The sequence below is a fragment of the Podarcis liolepis genome, assembly GCF_965112155.1.
Source record: "Podarcis liolepis genome assembly, chromosome: 1".
Taxonomy (NCBI): Eukaryota; Metazoa; Chordata; class Lepidosauria; order Squamata; family Lacertidae; genus Podarcis; species Podarcis liolepis.
In genome coordinates this window covers 136,012,487-136,030,506 of record NC_139554.1, presented here as the reverse complement: position 1 = coordinate 136,030,506, position 18,020 = coordinate 136,012,487, and the positions used below count along the sequence as shown (strand labels likewise).

The following is an 18,020-nucleotide window of genomic DNA, read 5'->3' as shown; positions in this document are numbered from 1 at the left end:
AGGTACCACTGTACTGACTTTTCCTCTGGCAATAGAGCAACTTAAACTTTTGCTTCTGCTACTTGCAAATTGCCTCCTTGAATGCTAACCAGCAAATAAAGCCCAACGGCAGTGAATATTCTCTATGCAATGGGGATTTACAGTTGCAATTGAAAATTTTTAACCCCCATTGCCAATTTGGTTTATTATAAAAAAATTACAGACTTTCAGCTGTTTGCAATGAACAGATCAGACAAAAGCAATTGAAATAGCTCAACACAGTGGTTGCTTCAAGTGGGTCCCCCAAATTCAGCTGAAATTGCAACTTTTACTGGCTTCTCCAGTCTCACTATTATTCAACCCCTTCATGGCAAGCATCTTTAGTATTTAGTAGAGCAGCCTTTCGCTGCTATAACCTGCTGCAAGTGAGATGCGTAGCCAGACAGCAGCTTCCGGCAGCGTTCCTGAGGAGCCTGAGCCCATTCCTCATGAGCAATGGCCTCTAGTTCAGTAATATTCTGGGGTTTGCGTGCTGCAAATCCCACCAGAGATTTTCTATGGGGTTCAAGTCAGGTGACTGTGATGGCCACTGTTCCTTTAACTTTGAACTTGTGAACTATGCTTCCAGTGGTGTCTCTAGGAACATTCAGTGCCCTCGCTATCTTTTTGTACCCTGCTTCTTGTATGTAAAGGGGGATCTTTTCACTTAGCTTCGTGGACCATTCTCTTAGCCAGATTTCTAACATGCAACCAAATGAGACAGTCAGCAAATTCCTAGCCAGCTCAGGTATTTCATATGTTCCAGCTCAAGCACACCTGGTGCAATTAATTATGTTGTCGTCTCATTTAGAACTTATTCCTGCAACACAAACCTTGCTAGAAAATATGAGTACTTGATAGGAAAAGACATCGGCTACAAAACTGAGGATGGGTGCTGTCTGTTCTCTAGATAAGTAACTGGGGGGGGGGCACACAGTGCAGATTTCTGAAGAGCGGATGTCCAGTACAATGTGATCTCCTGATTTGTCCTTCAGCTTGGGCAGCTTTGTAATCTTATGTTTTATTTTCTGGCAGCCTCCCAAAGTGAAATGTTTGACTAGAATCTGGCATCCCAACATCACGGAGACAGGGGAAATCTGTTTAAGGTAATAAATAATTTTTATAGCTCACTTCTCTTATTCTATTGTCAGAGTTAAATGCCAGTAGATGAAATGACTATTTCTTGTGAGTACAGTGGTGCCTCGCAAGACGAAATTAATCTGTTCCGCGAGTCTCTTCATCTAGTGGTTTTTTCGTCTTGCGAAGCAACCCTATTAGCGGCTTAGCGGATTAGTGCTATTAGCGGTTTAGCGACTATTTAAGGCTTAGCGGCTATTAAAGGATTAGCGGATTAGCGGCTAAAAGGCTATTAGCGGCTTAGCGGATTAGAAAAAGGGGGGGGAGCGGGAAAAAATCGGAACACTTGCAAGATGTTTTCGTCTTGCAAAGCAAGCCCATAGGGAAAATCGTCTTGCGAAGCAGCTCAAAAACGGAAAACCCTTTCGTCTAGCGGGTTTTCCATCTTGCGGGGCACCACTGTATGTAGGTGGAAGAGAAAGAGTATATATCACTGTCAAATGGCTCCTCCCCAAGTGGGAATTACTATAGCATAAGTATGCATGAAAAGTGTCTCCTGGTTTGCTCAAACTCCACACCAGGCAGTAATGTTTGTAAAACAACAAACAAACAAACCACCCATACAGAAGCCTGTCTTATGACGGTCTGTAGCTGAACCAACCTGGCTAACGCAGCCAACTCTCTGCCAAGAGCTTTGTTTGCTTTAAATGCTGTGTTGTTTGGATCTTGCTAACTATGAAAGAGCAAGTTCAACCTGCTGCAATAAAAGAAGAGAGGCTACAACATCTTACCAAGCTGAATGTACACAGGCATTTCCCACAGGAAAGGTGCCATTTCACTTTCCTCCCTTAACCTATGCACATGTGAGACACTGATACACACCATATTGCGGCCAGCAAAGGTTGGTGGGTCTCCATCAACTGAAAAGGCCCAGCAGAGGAATAAGTGGGACTGGGCTTAGGCTTGCAGTTGCATTGCATTTGCTGCTACCAAGTGGGCAGGGAATCTCACTGAGGAAGAAAAGAAAAGAAAAGGTGCAAGCCAGTCTAAACAAACAGTGAAGAAGAATCAGAGAGGGGAATCAAATGACTTGCACCCAGAACTCACCTTCTGTTGGTCACACATGCACTCACCACAGACAGGCAGACAGACACAAACCTCCCTTCCTCTCTCGATCTACCCAACTGCATTTCTTGGTCACCTTTCTCTCCCTTGAAAATGCGTGTCCAGGCTACCAGATAGACAGAGAAGCAATTAGGTAAACCATCCCAATTGCTTCTCCAACACTAAGATAAAAAACTTTTTGGGGTTTTGCAAATCCACAACAGCCTGAAACAGGACAAAGGCTGGCAGAAAATGACCAGGGAACTCATCCCCAATACTTTCTCCAACTACCACACACAAAGTTATGACAAAAGCCCTTTGGGGGATTGCAAGCCCCCCCCCCTGCAATGAATTGGTGGGTGGGGATAATATTTCCTTCTCTTCTCCAAAGTGACCGATAGCAGAGCCAGCCAGTTGGGAGATGTGGATCCTGGAGGCAGAGGTCCCAGGGCTGAAAGGAGGACTGACAGCAGAGCAGGGTGGCTGCTGCTGTGACCCAGTCTGGTGGCTTTGCTTGGGCTGCCCATCCACCACCTCTTTGCCACACTGTGGTTTGCAGCGTCACCTGTCTGTGGCCAAGTGAACTGCAGTGTGACAACATCTTACAATTTTATATTAGTTAGATTCATTACCCACCCTTTACCACAAAGGCCCAGGGCTGGTTACTGCAATGTCAAATGCAACATTAAAAACAGATTAAAACAAATTGCAATCACAACAGTTGATACAAAATTGTGGGAGCAAATGATATGAGGTGGGACAAGACCAGCTGCTTACACTATTTGCCAAGTTTGTGCGCAGTCACCTATATGTAAGGGTACACATATACCCAAATGACTTTTCGGCTATTAATATCAAAATTTCTGTCATTCCTTAGCAAGCAGTTGTCTGTGCATTTAATTTGTCCCTTAAATCCTAGAGTAAGCAAAGCACATATGAATTCAGTGAATAATATGTATTTGCATCTTTATTTCAGTTTATTGAGAGAACATTCAATTGATGGCACTGGCTGGGCTCCAACTAGAACATTAAAGGTAGTATTAAACATACAAATGTGATAATCTTTATCAGGTGAAAACATTCATAAATCAGAAACATTTGTATAAATCTTCAGGGCAATTTTTTTAAAAAAAATTGTTACCTTGATTTGAATGGTGAATACATGCTCTCTAATAAGATTAGTTTCTTGCTTCTTCCAATAAATAAATGGGACCTAAATGTGGTTTCATTGTTTATTTTTTTAACCCAAGCTGTATTTTTTTGTGTTCTATGAAAGTTTTGATTTCCCTGAGGCATATGCCCCTGTTCACCTATGAAGTGAATGTGAGAGGTTGTCTCGTTAAGGCAGAAGGGAGTATTGGGAGAAGTGGGATAAAGCCTATTCCACCGTATGGTCATGCTGGAAATGGTTCGCTTTGCCTCATAGATACTTTGAAATTAAATGCTTTACATAAGGGTCGGGTGTTGTTGTTTTTTACATTCTTTATGGAAAGCTCAACATTTACTGAACATTTTGTGCTAGAATTCAATATAAGTAAGAATGCGTTGTTCAACTTCTTTGACTGAATCCACTTCTTTTTCTTTTCAGGATGTTGTTTGGGGATTAAATTCATTATTTACTGTAAGTAACAAGTGCACTGGCTGAGATCTTTTTCAGTTGGCCTCATCACACTTTCCCTTTGCAAAAGAAAACAGTGCTTACAGCTTCTAGAAGAGTTACCATGTGAATTTGTTGCATCAAAGGTGTTGTAGGGCCTGAAATATCATCATCTTATTTAAGCTTCAGTGAACTAGAGTCTCATTGCATGCACTTGATTAGGTAGACTGTACTAAAGCTTATGCCCTAATGAAATTATTTCTCTTCAGAGTGTTACAAGACTCTTTGTAGTCCTTATAAACATCAGGAGCCTACTTCCCCTAGCAAATCACATTGACAAGAAAGTATGTACTCTTCTCAGGCATTCTGGCACCTAAGGTGAACTCCAAAATGGCGCCTTCCTCCCTGTTAAAGAAAAAGAGGAATAATGATCCACATCGGGATCTGCTGTCCCGGTGGATCCTGGGTTGACCCCGACTCTTCTGTAAATTTGGCGTTTTAAGTTTATGTTGTGGTTTTATTAGGCTCTCAGTTAACTTCTATGGATGTTACTGTCAGGGAACAGTTACCTTATGTAAACTTCTGGGATGATAAGATATAAACAAATCTGAATCTATGTACTCTTGCTTCTTTAAATTAACATTTCTGTGATCAAACATTCATGTTATTTTTCTGGAAAGTAAAAGGAAGGATAAATAAGGTCTTAATTACTTTTTCCCCTTTAAAGCATAGCTGTCAACTTTTCCCTTTTTCTAAGGGAAATTCTATTCGGAATAAGGGAATTTCCCTTTTAAGAAGGGAAATATTGACAGCTATGCTTTAAAGTTATGTAGTTACAGCATCAGATGGAACATATTTCTGCTCTGCTATCCAACTTGCAATCTGAAGTGGAGATATATGGTTTATTTTTATGTCTTTGACGCTGGGAAATCTAATGATTTTATAAGGTATTGACAATCTACTCAGAGGAAGAAACAGTATCATTTTTATTCAATTTTATTAAAGGTTTTCAACATATAATAAAAACCAAACAAAGCTAATATTCAAAAAGAGCAAAGTAATAAAAAGGAAAAGAAATGGATGGGGGACACACTCTCACACAAAAACAAAATTTCATATTTTTTCAACCTTCTATCTTAATTTTCAGTTCACCAACATAAATCCACATCTTCCCAGCTCCCACCTGGGACAGTTCCCATCTTTATCAGCCTCACACCCTGAGAAAAACCACTCGATTCTGTCTCTCACACAGATCTCTTCTATCATTTTTTTTCTGTGTGTATCTTCATATCATATTATTATCTCATCTCATACTTAATTTAATATTAATCAAAACAAACTATAAAAAACTTAAATAATAAGGGGGGAGAGGTACTTCCACCTTCTTTCTGCCAATTATGTATAATACAGTTGTTTCCAACATTTGGCAGATACACTCCATCGTAACTCCTAGCTGCAGGTGGTATGCAGCGTTCTGCCATCTGCTAATGGTATTCCTTCAAATTTCCTCTGCAGGCCTCCAACATTGCCAGTTCTGATACTCAATCAGTTCAATATGACGCTTCATTTTAGAATGTCCCAAACTAATATTTCTCCAGTTTCTTATGGGATACTTCTTTTTCTGGATTCCAGCACATCTCAATAAAATGAGATTGTCAACTCTCAGGCTGCTTTGATTTGAACAAGATTAAATTTTAGCCTTCTTGCAAAAGAGTAGTAGTGTTTGTTGCAGAGAGAATTTTGGAACTTTGGACCTTATTGTCTAGTAAAACTAGCTAAAATTAGTCATATCTGAGACTGCAATCCTACACACACTTTGAATTGAGCCTCACGGAAATAGTGGAAATCCCATTGAAACCACTTAAGTCCTATTGCTTTCATAGGATTTATAGTTCACTTGTATACATATCTATTCTGAAGGAATTCATTCAGGTACAAATTTATAGAACTGCAGCCTTGTTTTAACTAATTTTAGCTAGATTGGGAGTGTTGCTTTCTCCTATAGGGTAACTTCATCATTGTTTTTATTGAGTGAAAAGTTAATGGAATTATGGACATATTTATTTTGTGGAGACGTAATGTTGACATGGTTACTTGTTGGAACTGAAGTATTGTTCACCCAGTTCTTGGATAACAGCATGTGTGCACATGCACACGCAACCTGCCGAATGGTGAACCTTTGTAGAAATGGAGGAGTGGATGTTCATAAGCTGTTTGTGATAAGGCATAGCAACCTGATTCTTAAAGTCTTAAAGTAAAAAAATTGCAGTAGGCTTCCGTAAGGGTTTTGGTTTGCCTTTAGGTTCCAGATTTATTTATCTAATTCTTATCCAGCTGTTGCTCTGTGTTAAATTCAATCTGTTTGGCTCAGTTAAGTGTCACAGATCATCTTTGTTCAGTCATCATGAATGGGCGCATCATGAATGGTTGTGGCATCTGAACCAGGTCTTTGCAAACACCTTAATAGTAAAACATTGGTATATAGCCTCTGAGTGCTTAGATTTTCAATTTGTATTATGAATTTCCGTATATATAAGAATTTTAGTTAAATTCCATGGATGGGGTTCCAGAGATCTCATTGAGTCAGTCCAAGAGCTTGTACATTCTGTATGAGGCATCTGACATCAGACCATTATACCACATCATAAACAGTTTGTCGTGTGGTAGAAAGGGTTAGTTTCAAAGTTCATTTGTGTGATAGTTATAGCCAACCATTTTCTTAAGTGTCCGGTTTTTTCTCTTCAGGATCTCTTGAATTTTGATGATCCTTTGAATATTGAAGCTGCAGAGCATCATTTACGCGACAAGGTGAGTAGCAATGTACTAAATATATTATCTTATGAGAATACGGCTCAATTTTCTAATCTCTTGTGTAGCCTTTGACAGGGAATGATTTCTGTGCATCAATATTTAACAAGCATCATTTAAAAAGTATTCAATTGATCTTGGATCTACCTTCTCCACTGCACAATGATATGGCATTAACGTTTGTGCAGGATGCTGGGTCTACTCTTTCTGCCTGCAAGCCCCTGTGCCCACCCCCACCCCCACTAGTGCCAGAGTGTTCGGTGACCCCCCACAGTGACTGGGAGCAAGAGCAAGGTGCAATGAGTGGGAAGAATTGGGGGAGGGGAAGGAACACCCTACGAGCAGAAGTATATTCAACTTGTGCACTTGCATATTTCTATCCAAACCACCATGATTATACTGTGAATTCTATAAAGTTTATTGTGTCATACAATAAGAACAGTAATGAGTTATAGCCAAAGAGCCATAGGTAGAATCTGATTGCACAAACAATTGTAGAACAATACTGTTGGCCCATGCTGCGGAAATCGATTCTTGGAAAATGGTAAAATATATTTTTTTGGGAAATTTTTATTCATATTAATTTTTTAATCACTTTCTTTAAAAAAATTGTAACTTAAATGTAGACGTTAATGTAAGCCCATGATGTGGCACATCATATTAAAGACCATGAAGTTCTGAGAAGATTGATATTTTTAGTTTTGAAATATCTCAATTCTGGGCTGAGCTTTTAAGGTTTTTGTGTAGGCCAAAGTGGTCAATTTTTTGAAATTTCAAACCCTCATAACTTAAAAACGGGATGAGATAAAAATGTACATTTTTAGATTTAAACTTAGTTTTGATCATTCAACAAATGTACAAAATATTAAGAAAATTGGGTTACATGAGGTAAAAAAAAAAAATGGATCACTTGATATGGAATGACTCTGCAATGCTATTCTCTAGCAATTCTTGTGCTTTCCAGAACATTTTTGAGATTGAGTTTCAGTTTCTAGCACTAGACATAAAACTGCCTTTTCATTGTGAAATCCAGCCCAATGCATAAATGTGCACAAGTGTTCAGGGTTTGGGTATATCCTTACCACGCTGCTGAGTTATTTTGCGGTGGTAATAGTGATTCAGCAGCTGGCATGCACTTTTGCCTTAAGACTAATTTATTGGATTGTCAAGTTTTATCATTAGGACTAGGACCTAGGAGACCAAAGTTGAAATCCCTCACTGAGTTACCTTGGACTATTCTGTGTGTCTCAGCCTAACCTACCCAAAAGGTTATTCTGAAGATGAAATGGGGAGGGAGAGAATCTCCTACAGCTTGGAGGAATGATGGGACATAAATGCATTTTGAAAGTAAGGGGTATGGGTGTGGGTGTGGACAAGATACAACAAAAGGTTGCAGTGTAGAGTCCTTCATGCCATCTTGCACCCCACCCACCTTTCTAAAATAGCCAACGGAAGTCATGGGTGGAAATAATGGAGAATGAATGTTTTGAAACTATCTAAAGATCTCTGCTGTTGCAGGGACTTAGAAGTAGGTGACAGATCAGGCATCTGTTGAGTTTCTAGTGTGTCCTTTATAACTTAGTTGCTTTTTTATTTATTTTATGAATTGTTTTTATTGCAGTGGTACCTTGGTTCTCAAACGTAATCCGTTCCGGGAGTCCGTTTGACTCCCAAAACTGTTCGAAAATCAAGGTGTAGCTTCCAATTGGCTGCAGGAGTTTCCTGCACTCAAGCGGAAGCCGCATTGGACGTTTGACTTCCGAAAAATGGAACACTTACTTCCAGGTTTGCAGCGTTCAGGAGCCGATTTGTTTGACAACTAAGCTGTTCGAGAACCAAGGTCCCACTGTGTATTACTTTCCTGGGACAATCAAAGCCATTTCCGTTAGCAGAAAGAATTATTCCATACCAACAATATAACCAGAATAATAGAAAACAATATTGAGAACACAGGTGCAATCAAGACATGTCTTACATCTTTTCCAAAACAACAAACAAACCCCTTTTCTCAACTGTTCAGGAAGGAGGGCCCACAAATTCAGTTCTGCTACTATAAAGGTTTGCTGTCTAGCCACCACCATGCAAACCTGAACAGTAACCTGAATACCTTGAATCAGACTGAGATACCAAAAAAAGGGTTAATGTCTACTAGGACCTGTTTGCCACGCTGTACGGCATGTTGCTTTTGGCACTAAAGGGAATGTGGGGTCTCCTATTTTCAGGACAACCTGAAAAACGCGGCTTGTGCCTATGTCTCTAGGAACACCCAGGGTATATCTTGTTGGATTTCAGCTTCAGTATTTTGTGTGTGATGCAAAGTGTACTACTGCTTGGCAATTAATATTTTTGGGGTGGGGAAGAAGGCAGAAGGTTCAGTTCATTACAAATCACAGTTAGTGCTAATGGACAAATTAGGTTGCATTGCACACCTGACAGTCGAGCACAAAGGGACCATCTGTCCAGTAGCTGCATGAATCAGTCCCTGTTTTTTATTCACTCACTTAGAACTTGCCACCTTTTCAGGAAGTTATGCACAAGCAGCAGCAGCAGCATCTTCATGAGGGTTTCTGCTGTATTTAAATCACTGCTTTTCTACTAGAAATTCAGATGCAGAACTTAAGAATTGCCAGTTGTTGATGAAAAGCAAAAAAGACTTTTCTGTAATTCACTTTCCACATCTCTAAGGCTTTTCAGTAACTTCACAGTACAGTGTAATCACATCACACACACATTTTACTTGAGTGAATTCAATTACACTTGCTCGACTCCACTGGTGGCAACAGCTTTCCTGGCACGTTGCAGCACAGGAGGGGGAGATATTAAGGCAGGAAAGTACAAAGACGCCCGTCTCTCTCAGCTGCAAGACGAGCAGGGAAGCAGAGACAGCTGGAGAAGAAGAAACCCTAGTTCCATCAGCTACAAAACAAGTGGGGAAGCAACAGAGCCAGGCAGAGGAAGAAGAAACCCAGCCTTCATCACCTGCGGAAGGGAGGAGAGAGGCAAACAGAGAGAGATGCAGGCAGAAGAAAAAGGAATGGAACTTTCTTTTACAAGAAAGACTTTTCTGGCCAACTGTATGCCCCACCTTCCTATAGCTCCCTATGGAGTAAGGACGCTCTGTTCACTTTCTGGTCTGTTTCTCTGGCTTTCTAGACTTCTTCTACAACTGGAAGTATGCTGGGACTATAATGCAGATGTATTCTTTGTAGTGGGTAGAAGGAGGAACGGTCTTCTGTTCTTCGGAGGAAAAGCAACAATAATTCCCTCCTCCACACGCTAAAATCTACCCCACCCTTGTAGCTCACCAGAACACAAGCTAAAAAACAAATTTGTGGGAGGGTATCTAAGTGAAGACAAGCATCCACTGTGGACACAGAGCCGCCAGGAATTAAGACAAGGAGTTGCAGAAAAGAATCCTTGATCTCTGTTGTGGCACAACCTTAAAAGTGCAATTTCGGCAACTAATATTACCAAAGTTTTGGATACCAGTTAGTGAAGTGTACTTAGAATTGGCAAGTGAAGCAGTCATTCACCCATTGCCATTTGGTAGCACCTGTCTTTGTGAGCAGGCTTCTCAACAATGGTGATCCTCCAAACAAAAACAAAACCCCGATTTGGTTGTACAAGGTGAGCTGTGAGTTAGCTTTTCACGTATCACCCCCCACTGGAATTAAATCTGAAATAATGTTTGCTCAGATGTCTCATTGAAATGGTGAGTCAATCAGTCACTGGTTTTCAATAGCTTCTCAGCCTTTTGGCTAAGAAAAAGTGTAAAAATCACTGGTTTTCATTTCATACTAATGCCAAAGTAGCACTATGTATGTTGCTTTGTGAATTACCATTTCAATAGAAGTGAACTGTCTTATTAGTGCTATTAAGTTTTAAATCAAAAATGAATACGTGAAGCTGGGTCCCACAATACATGTTGGGAGTCAGGTAGATCTTGGGTCTGGACCCGTTGAGGACCACTGGAACGTACTATTTGCACGCCACCTCATTCTGAGTGGTATGAGATTCCAGGGGTTCCATGCACTTACCAACAGAAGCAAGCCAGCTGTTAGTTACACGAAGCAAGTGGAATTAACTCTTGATTAGGAGAAAACAGGAATGCCAGGCCTAATGAGCATAGCAACTCATCTTCAGTAGCAGAAACTGAAGGTCCCCACCTTCCCACAGCGATTGGAGTCCCCTCCTCTCCAGGGCTTTTCCCAAGCAATCTCTGACTGTGCCTGCAATTTTTGCTCCTTCTGCTTCTGGGAGACCAGGGAGAGGGGAACTTGTTGTAGCAGGAGGGGCAGACAACCACACCTCTTCACCAGCTGGACTCCTCTCTGCCTCTTGGCCTCCTTCCTCTCCTGCTTCAGCTTCTGGTTCCGATTCTGGACTTCTCTCTGCCACAAACTCTCCCTGCTCACTAAACCCTGTTAACTCTTCAGCTTCCAACTCCTCCCAGTCGTCGTCTTCTCCCACCACCAATACCTGGGCTCTGAGCCTTCTTCCCTTTGGGGTTCCCCAGCTGGTTCTTCCTACCATTTGTATGCGTCAAGCCAGTCTGTGACACCCAGGGTTCATGTTTCATTCAGAATGAGACACAGTGGAGCCTGCGGTGTCTTAATGATATATGGTTTACTTACACATATATACAACCTGAACCTACAGCATCAACATCCCAATATGACCTTTCTTCCCCCATAGCCGCAACCTTTGATTCGAACAAAAATCAAGCATCACACTCTCTGGCTTCCTAATCTGCAGCTTTTCTGCTAGCTTCTAGCTCACATCACTCAACTCTCAACTCTGGCCTTTTGTCCTAACTACCCATTTGCCATCCCGCACAGACCACCTTCCTTTGTCCCGTTCCTTAATGGCCCATCACCCAGGCCAGCACCTCACCAGGAAGCTCACCTGGCAATTAAAAGAATTAGAAGGGGGCCTGGGCATTCAGTCTTCGCCCCCCCCCCAATCCCTCCTAAATCTACTTTCCATGAAATACGGAAACACAAGCTTCAGATGTTTGAAGTTTCATATCTCTCTGCACAATCTAATGTAGTGAGTCATACCATTCTATTTCTTTACATGTATTGGCAGGCTGAAATGCGTATATTTCCAAGTGCAGATGCTTTCTTTCAGCAAAAATGTTACCGATATTTCTGCAGACAAATCTTTCTCTATTCCTCCCCCCCCCCCTCACTGGTGTAGGAGGATTTCCGATCTAAAGTGGAAGATTACATTAAGCGCTATGCAAGATGATGAAGGGAGAAGGCAGGACCATGGATTGTGTATGCAATGTTGATTGGTAACTTGATAAAACATCAAAAAACCTGGAATGTGCTTGTTCTGTATCCATGTTGTTCTGAAGAAGATAACAAGCTTCAAAATAGTTCATGTCAAATGGTGAGTTCACCGTCAATACAAGAAGAAAATTGTGTATGTTGGTTGGAGAAAAGGTTGTTTTCTTAACTCTTGACAATGTTTTCTTTTCTGAAATTGTACTGTATATCTGGAATTGAGATATGCTTGAAACTTAGAAGAAATCACTATTAAGATTATTTTCACTCAAAAAATTATTCATGTCTAGTAAAAATTAATGGTATGTTTACTGGAACACTTAAAAATTGGCAATAAAATTGGTCTTTATAGAACTTTTAAGACGCATAAATATTTGCCTTTGCTGGAACTGAAAAAAAAGTCCTGCACTTGAGCAAAGGTAATTGCATAAAGCCAGTTTATACCTACTGTTGAAGTTCTTATATTTAATTTAACTTTTTAAAATTGCTGCTTTCTCTTCCTTTTTTTGCCTACAGTGTTTTTAGTTTGCATTTATTGTGCAAAGCACTTACTGAACCCAAGGCTGATTCTATGGCCTACATATAAATGCAGTGTATTATTTTTAAAACCCAATATTTTACATGGAGGTGCAATGAAAGGGAAGTGTTTTTTTTAACTATCTTTTTAAATTTTAGATTTTGCTGTGGAAAGTTGATATTTCAGACTATTATATAATAAAGTGACATGAAGTTTCAAGTAATAACTTGGGAGAACTACCCAAAGCTCTAGCACCTAATCCATGAGAGCAACTTACTTCATGCTGCAATTTCATTATCACACTCTTGCAAACCAACTCTTCTGGGATAAAGGCATAGTTTATGAAGAGTGCTTTTAAAGCCTTCTTAGCTAGCTAGCTCTATATCAAAGAATGTATATATCAGATTGCAGCATGCCTGTTGGGTGGGAGGGTGCATGTACCTCAGGAACTAGTTCAAAGCAAATGCCACACACAATGTGTGTTTATTATTTTAGCCTACTTCTTCCTGACATGTTGATCACAGCTGATACTGTAACTGGCCTGGGAATCAATTGAGAGAGCCATAGTCATCAAATTTTATTTAGGTTTCATACATAAAAGTGAAATGTATTTTGGGTTACTGTGATAAATTACCGCTAAAGCCAGAAATGAATAAATGTTTGTGTAGTTTCATGCATATGTTGTGCAAAACATTTCCTGCCTCAACAGTTACCTGTGCCATATGAAAGAATCCATTTAAATTCATCAGGTGCTTGTGATTTGCCATTATTGTAAAAGCTGTAAACTTTGATAATGAAAGCCCTGAAATTGCACCATGATTTTCATAGATTTTATCAGTGTAAGACATTTGGCTGTGCAATTGTTACGATCTAGCCAAAGTTATATGCTTTTAGGTCCCATCGATTTGAATGGGAAATATTTAAACATAAGTTTTGCCATCAATGATACTTTAAAAGTACTTCACCTTTGGCGGGATTGTACCTAGTGTGTCTTAAAGATCTGTTGCAAAACATATAGTTCCTTAAACTTGCAATGCTGCTACTCAGAACTTGGGTAAATGACCTTTTCTAGTCACTGATGTTGGTGTGCAGAGTTGGGCCTCTGAGAAATTATTCAAAAATATTCCTCTGAATCTATAAAGCAATGTGTAATTTTATTGAAAAGCATGAAAGAGATTATTCCTAATCAGGGCAGTTTTCATGAGAAGCATTTTCCCCTTTCTTAAAAAGAAAATACTGAAACAGCAGGAAAGATAAGAGCCACTGCACATTCGTCTTTGTAATCAGTAACATGAATATAGCCTAAAGGACTGTTTCCCCTGTTAAACATGTATAATGTGGAAATACATTTCTTTAGGTATGATTAAAGTTATCCATAGTTTTACCATCTGCTGATTTGTCCAATAAGTGACCATCGAATCATGTATCTGGGAGGAACATTTCACCTTAAGAAAATATCCTAAAATGGGTGCTCAGTAATTCATGCTCTTTGATATTGTATTGGTGTCAGATACTCGTTTTGTAAAACAAAAAACTCTGGCCACACTCTGGACCTTGTTTTCTCAACTGGGCAGCAAGAGGGTGATCTGAAAGTAGGGGGATATTGACATCAGTCCCTTGTCATGGTCAGATCACGTCCTGTTGAGATTCAGGTTTTCAGCCCCTTTCCCCCTCCACAGAGGTGGGGAACCCAGGAAGATGGGCCACCCTAAGAGGCTGGTGAATCCAATGGGTTTCTAGGTGGCTCTGGAGTGTTTTCCATCTGATATGATGCACTCCTGTCGAAGCCCTAGCTGACCTCTGGAATATCCAAATGATGTGGGCTGTTGACACGATCACTCCAGAGCGCCCTCTTCCACTTCATGGAGTTCTTTTGGCTCCCTGATATATCCCAGAGCTTAGGCCAAGGAAACAAGATGGGGGAGACGGCTGGAACGCAAGTCTAAGAAGACTCCAATGCAACTGAAAACTGGTGAGGGCTCCTCATCAAGCCTACCTAGTGGTAGCAAAGAAGGCTTACTTTGCTGCCTCCATTGCATCCTCGTTGTGCCACCCAGCAGAGCTTTTCTGGGTAGTGTGGGGCCTGTTACAGTCTGGCATAAAGGAAGTGACAGAACTGACAGTAGTTCGCTGTGACTTCTTTGCAAAGCATTTTGAGGATAAAATCACTTGCATCTGCCCAGGACCTTGACTCCAGTGTTACAGCTGATGAATCTTGAGAGGCGTTCAGCACACTGTCTAGTCGTCTTATGTTAGATGAGTTTAAGTTAGTAAGGATTGAGGATGTGGGTCCTTGGGTAAGCCAGCGTGACCCCGTGCTCCGGACCCCTGCCCCTCTTGGCTGGGGGCAGCTGGCTGGGCCAGGAAGGTGGTTATTGTCTCACTAGCAGAGGGGATGGTCCCTGCCTTTTGGGGAAATAAGTAATTACCAGCCGGTTGCTAATCTCCCCTTGGGCAAGCTTCTTGAGTGGGTGGTTGTGGACCAGATCCAGGTGCTTTTGGAGGAAACCGATTTTCTAGATACATTTTAATTGAGTTTTGTGCTCAGTTTTGGCACAGAAACTGCTTTGGTTGCCCTGTAAAATGACCTCTGCCATCAACCATGGTATTCTTCTGGAGCTGCTATCCAAGTTCTGGGTGGGTGGCACTGTTCTGTGGTGGTTCCAGTCATACTTGGATGGTTGTCTCCAGACCAGAGGGTGTTACTTGGGGAGTACTCTTCGGCTCCGTGGAGCCTTCAGTGTGTGATTCCTCAGGCTTAACATTTACATGAAACCTCTGAGTGGGGTCTTGGAATATGTTGTCAGCAATAGGGCTTTGCCCCATATTGGATATTGAAATAACATTGTGATAAGTGTTTCAACAAGGCAATAGACCATTGAACAAAAGGTGGAAAGTTGACAGCTTCCCAGGGGGTAGCTCAGCTGAACTGATACTTTACAGATACTTTGCACATAATTTGCAGGCCCCCTGTCTCCTGCTATGTTTGCTCTCTTCCTCCTAGCCAATAAGAAAAGATCCAGCAGCAAAGTAAACAAGGCAAAGTAAATAAATAACTAGACAAAGAACTGGAAAGCACTTCCTTCTTCTCTCACACTCACCCCCACCAGTGGAAAAAAGATGAGGAAGAGTTTTTGTTTTTATTTTCTGGTGGTGTTTACATGGTTGGTTCCCCCTAGCTTTCCTCCATATCAAGGGATGGTGTGATGAGGGCTTTTTGCGCGTCTACTTACAAGCAAGCCCTACTGAATTCAATGAGACTTACTCCCAGGAAAGTAGAAGTAAGCTTAGTTGAACTCCATGGGGCTTATATGCATGCACAGATTCCACTTAGACCTCTGAGTGGGGAAGCAAATGCAACTTTACTAGTAAAGGCCCTCCACCGCAGATAGGTCGTGATATATTGAGGTATTGCGATACTTAGCTGGTGATATATCGTGATGTGGAAAACCAGACATCGCCCCGCCCTAGTCAGCAATATGCTGATGGAACAGCTCTACTCCTTTACATCGACAGATGTGGCAGTGGAAGTGCTGGATCGTTGCCTTGCCTTGGTAATGGGCTGGATGAGATCAGGTATGTCGCTTGGGGGCACGTCTGGATCTCCTGCTATTGCCTGAGGCTCAGGGGACCTCAGTGGCCTGTCTGTGCCACAATCTGAACAGGAGAGCCTGACTTCTGTAGTCTGTGCTCTGGTAACCTCTAGGTTAGATTGCTGCAACATGTTAAACGTGGGGCTGCCTTTCAAGATGGTTCGGAAACGCCACACAATTATTATGTTTTCTGAGAAAAAAGCTGAGTGGTGGTGAAGCCCAGAATTCAAGAGGGGAGAGATGGGGATCTTTTATTATGGCAGACAGGTCTAGGTTTTTTTATCATAGTCAATTATTTTCTCACAGCAATTTGCAGGAAAAAATTAACCACTTTCCCATGCAAATCTATTCCCTCCTGAATGCAAGAAATTGAGAGATCTCCATTGTATCTCCAAAAATCCATGGGGGGGGGGACAAAGGCTGGTCCCACACTGACAAAATGACCGTTGGGATAACAAGAAAGGTCCTTCTTGGTGGGGGCTGCTCCCAAACTCTGAAACACCTTTTCTAAAGAAGTTAGACTGGCTCCCTCCTTGTTGCCTTTCAGTCAGCAATGAAGACTTTCTTGATGCAACAGGCTTTTGGGAACCAACTGCTTGTGATGAAAGGGCTGGTCCCATGCTGTTTCTATTGCAATTATCTGTATGTTTTAAATAGATTTATACATACATACATATATAGTGAGTGAGTGTGTGTGTGATTGTTTTTTAATTATTATTTTTCCATGTTTTTAACTGTTCTTAGTTTTTCTGTAAGCTGCCTGGAATCCCTGTCAGGAAAAAAGGCAGGCTCAAACAAACAAATAATAAGGGGGGGCACGGCCTATTCTATTTCTCCTCCACCCCTTTCCCCATTCAAGTCAATGAGAAAAGAGGCTTTATCCCCCCAAACCTGTTGAATGGTAACGCTGGCCCTTGTGGCAGATTCACACTAGTTCTCATTCCAAAATTTGTCATGCTTCTGTCCCTTAGAAGAGGCGACTGCATGCCTGCCAATTTCATTCAATTCTGTGAAAATGTGGATGGAGCTGCAGCCATTTTTAGATCCCCCATTACAGTCATACCTCGGAAGTCAAACGGAATCTGTTCCAGAGGGCCATTCGACTTCCAAAGCTTCTGATTGGCTGCAGGAAGTGCTTGACTTTCTGCTTCTGAAAATCGTTCAAAAAACAGAACACTCACTTCCAGGTTTTGATCGTTTGGGAGCCAAGGCATTTGAGATCCAGGGTATGAGTATAGAAAATGGGAATAAGCTTTGTTTTTAATGGATCTAATCTGGTCCCAAATAACAAGCCAAACTGGAAAGACACAGAACAGCACTGAAGAAATTCGGCTGCTTTCTAAAGGTACGGATAAAAGCCTACTGTTGTGGCCAGTGTACCCCCCCTACTAACCAGTATTTCTATCTTTACAAAATTTGGAATGGCTTTGCAGATACGCTCTCTGTAACATTTTGTCTTGCCCTGAGCAGAGAAGAACATAGCATGCATGTATGTATGTAAATGAAATGACATAGTTGTGGACTACAAAGACTGAAAGCGTAAGTGCAAGGGAAACAGATGACCATCACCTTAGTAGTTATTAAGGAATGAAGATGAGTGGGATCTGATTTCAAAGAAGAGGAAATTACAAGGAAGATGGTCCTGAAGTGCTTTATAAAAGGTAAGATGCACTTAAAAGCCTGAGCCAAAGGGAGATTCAATCAACCAACACAGAAAAACAGCAATAGTGTCCCAGAACAGAATTTCATATCCTGTAGAATAGATACACAATCAAGTACATTTTTTTTAGTTTTCTATCACTTTGATTTATTTGACTAGTAAGCTGAATGTGCAGCCTGATTCTATGCATATTTGCTCAGAAATAATATCCACTGCATTCAGTGGACTTTCTGTCAAGAACATGGGCACAGAATTAAAGCCTTACTTTGTTTTTAAAAACTATTGCAGTGCTTGTGAATCCTTGTAAGGTGTAATGGGCAGGTAGCATAAAATATCAGTGATTATAATCATGTCAGTC

The 18,020-nt window shown here is 41.1% G+C and overlaps 1 protein-coding gene across 2 annotated transcripts in view; it reads left to right on the top strand.

Annotated features, from left to right (window-relative positions):
* The window catches only part of UBE2F (ubiquitin conjugating enzyme E2 F (putative)), a 30,541-nt gene extending 16,748 nt beyond the window's left edge, over positions 1 to 13,793 (top strand). For both annotated transcript variants that reach the window (XM_083475362.1, XM_083475361.1), the window contains 5 exons: positions 1,054 to 1,124; positions 3,176 to 3,233; positions 3,788 to 3,820; positions 6,542 to 6,604; positions 11,804 to 13,793. In XM_083475362.1, the coding sequence (XP_083331488.1) occupies positions 1,054 to 1,124; positions 3,176 to 3,233; positions 3,788 to 3,820; positions 6,542 to 6,604; positions 11,804 to 11,854 (276 nt within the window). In that variant the 3' untranslated portion in view covers positions 11,855 to 13,793. The remainder of the gene's footprint in view (positions 1 to 1,053; positions 1,125 to 3,175; positions 3,234 to 3,787; positions 3,821 to 6,541; positions 6,605 to 11,803) is intronic.
* The last annotated feature ends 4,227 nt before the right edge of the window (positions 13,794 to 18,020 follow it).